At 37.8% G+C, this 2,338-nt stretch overlaps 1 protein-coding gene across 1 annotated transcript; it reads right to left on the reverse strand.

The window, feature by feature from the left end:
• Positions 1-6: 6 nt before the first annotated feature.
• LOC104964320 (histone-lysine N-methyltransferase SUV39H1-like) lies at positions 7-1,658 on the reverse strand (the record flags this gene model as incomplete). Its single annotated transcript, XM_010793069.1, has 2 exons — positions 7-588; positions 1,529-1,658. Coding segments are annotated over 2 exons (264 nt in total), but the record flags the coding sequence as incomplete, so codon positions are not given.
• Positions 1,659-2,338: the final 680 nt, after the last annotated feature.

Raw genomic sequence — 2,338 nt, forward strand, 5'->3', positions numbered from 1 at the left:
GGCTGACGATACACCAAATCTGGACGTATACTTACTAGTACTACAGTAAGCTCAGAAGGTCCAGACTGGATCTGCAAACTGTGGAAGAATTTTACAATGCAAAGTTTGTCGTCACCTAAAGGCCCATTCATGCTTCTGCGTGTTTCGTCTTTTTGGCCCTCGTTACAATGTCTTCTCCCGCGGTGACGGTGTACATGACGTTCGCCATGTGCAGCTACATGATGACCTATCCATTTTGTTAGTAAGATATTGAAAATGTGTTTCTTTAAGTACTCAATCCACTGATGCAGTTTCTATTTTAAATTCTAGATCATTTTTATATTGGAGGATTTCACATATAAAAAGTTTCTGGCTAAATTCCGGCTTTCATAGACAATAACAAAATAAAAATTCATACAAAAATCTGTACAATTTTCAACGTCTCTCCATAGATGGCAGTGTTACCAGTCCTTTGTCAGAACAGGTATTTTCGACAGGAGTCGGACCCACAGCGACACTCCACTCGGATCCTCTTCTTCGGGGAGCCGGGGAGCCCCGCCAGGTTGAAGCTGGAGTCCATCTTGGTGCTCTCCGTGTCCACCGGGTCAACTGCAGACAAACACAGGGCAGGATGGAGAGGGCTCAGAAGAGAAGCCAGCAACTTTCTATACTATGCCCTTCACCAAATGTTTCTCCTGCATTCTGGTATGTTACCATTTAAACCATTGTTCTTTGTCAAGTTTGATCTTTGAAACCTAAGGAAAACAGAACAAAACTCTAGCCTGGCCTATGGCCTTTTCCTGCGTAAGGTTCACTGCCTGGTGCTTTAGCCGGAGTTGGATTTTTAAGTTTTTATTTTATTATGTTTGCTTTTTGTTTAGGGACATAAATAGCATATATGCTGATAGGCTTGTTCCTCATCATGGAATGACCATAACCACTAAATGTTTGATGATTGGATAAATCATGTAAAAGCATGTAATTCTAAGCCACATCTTTGGCAGATGTTTTGAGTATCTCGTTTTAAGGTCTTGCTTATTTCTACCAAAAATGTGTATCCCCCTCCTTGCTATATACTATATTTGGTGTTGACGAGTCAAAATATCAATTTCCCATTGTACAATTTAGTAAAACATCTAGTTCGGCAGACTTTAGAGCTTCTTGATGCTTTTTGTAGATCCCGTTTAGTTGGATATGTGTGGCAATTTTGAGTCAGTTACACTCAAAGGCCTTATGAAAAACACATTTTTGGTGGTTGATTACAACTGAGATTCTTTAAAAATAAAACACTTTCTACATGTAACTGCTCACAACAAGGTCAGTGTATCTTCTTGAGTAATCGGGTGATGATTTCTGCAAAGACACATTGCTGTTGAAATTTTCTGTACATTTTTTTTCCTTTCCTTCAGAGATGGTAGCTCACAATAAACTGTTCTGATAATTAGCCCTGCAGGCAGAGAAATAACTGTTAATTTGGTTTTGTGGCGAGATGGCCCCTAAAGATGATTTTGGAGACAGTGTTAATTAAAACTAAATCAGCGGCCCTTACTCTGCATCTTGTAGTCAAAGGTGAGCTCCTCTCCGCTCCGGATAGCTCGTGTTGAGAATAAAGCGATTCTTGGGAGCCTCTCATCAATGTTGTTGATGAACACATTAAATACCTGCAGGTTGGGGTTACACTGCAGAAAGAACACAACTTGTGTCAGGAGATTTTCTGAATCTGCTTAACTATAGCAGACATCAAAATAAACTTTAAGTTTCCAAATAATAAAAATACATTTCATGTATATAGCGCTTATCGAGGTACTCAAAGTAGCCTAATATTAGGGGTGTAACGGTTCACAAACATTTCGGTTCGGTACGTACCGCGGTTTTTAGGTACGTTTTCGGTACAGCAGAAAAAATTATCACAAAACATAACTTATTTTTTGTTTTTTCTTAATTATTATTAAACTGTGAATAATGTATTCACTCAAATAAATACAAAATACAATAAAATAAACATTGAGGTGCAGCATTTCGATGAACTGAAATAATCTGTATTTCAACTTTACTGTACTAGTACTCACAAAACATAAACTATTAGTTTTGGGTTTTTAATTATTATTAAACTGTGAATATTCACTCAAATAAATACAAAATATAATAAAATCAACATTAAGGTGCAGCATTTCGATGAACTGAAATAATCTGTATTTGAACTTTACTGTACTAGTACTCACAAAACATAAACTACCGTAATTTTCGGACTATAAGCCGCGCCTTTTTTCCCATTTTTCGACGCTGCGGCTTATATAACGGTGCGGCTAATCTATGGATTTTTACAGCTAACGGCCACCACCTTTAACTCTATGGGCTC

Source organism: Notothenia coriiceps, unplaced genomic scaffold (genome assembly GCF_000735185.1).
Source record: "Notothenia coriiceps isolate Sejong01 unplaced genomic scaffold, NC01 NC01_scaffold00037105, whole genome shotgun sequence".
Lineage (NCBI taxonomy): Eukaryota > Metazoa > Chordata > Actinopteri > Perciformes > Nototheniidae > Notothenia > Notothenia coriiceps.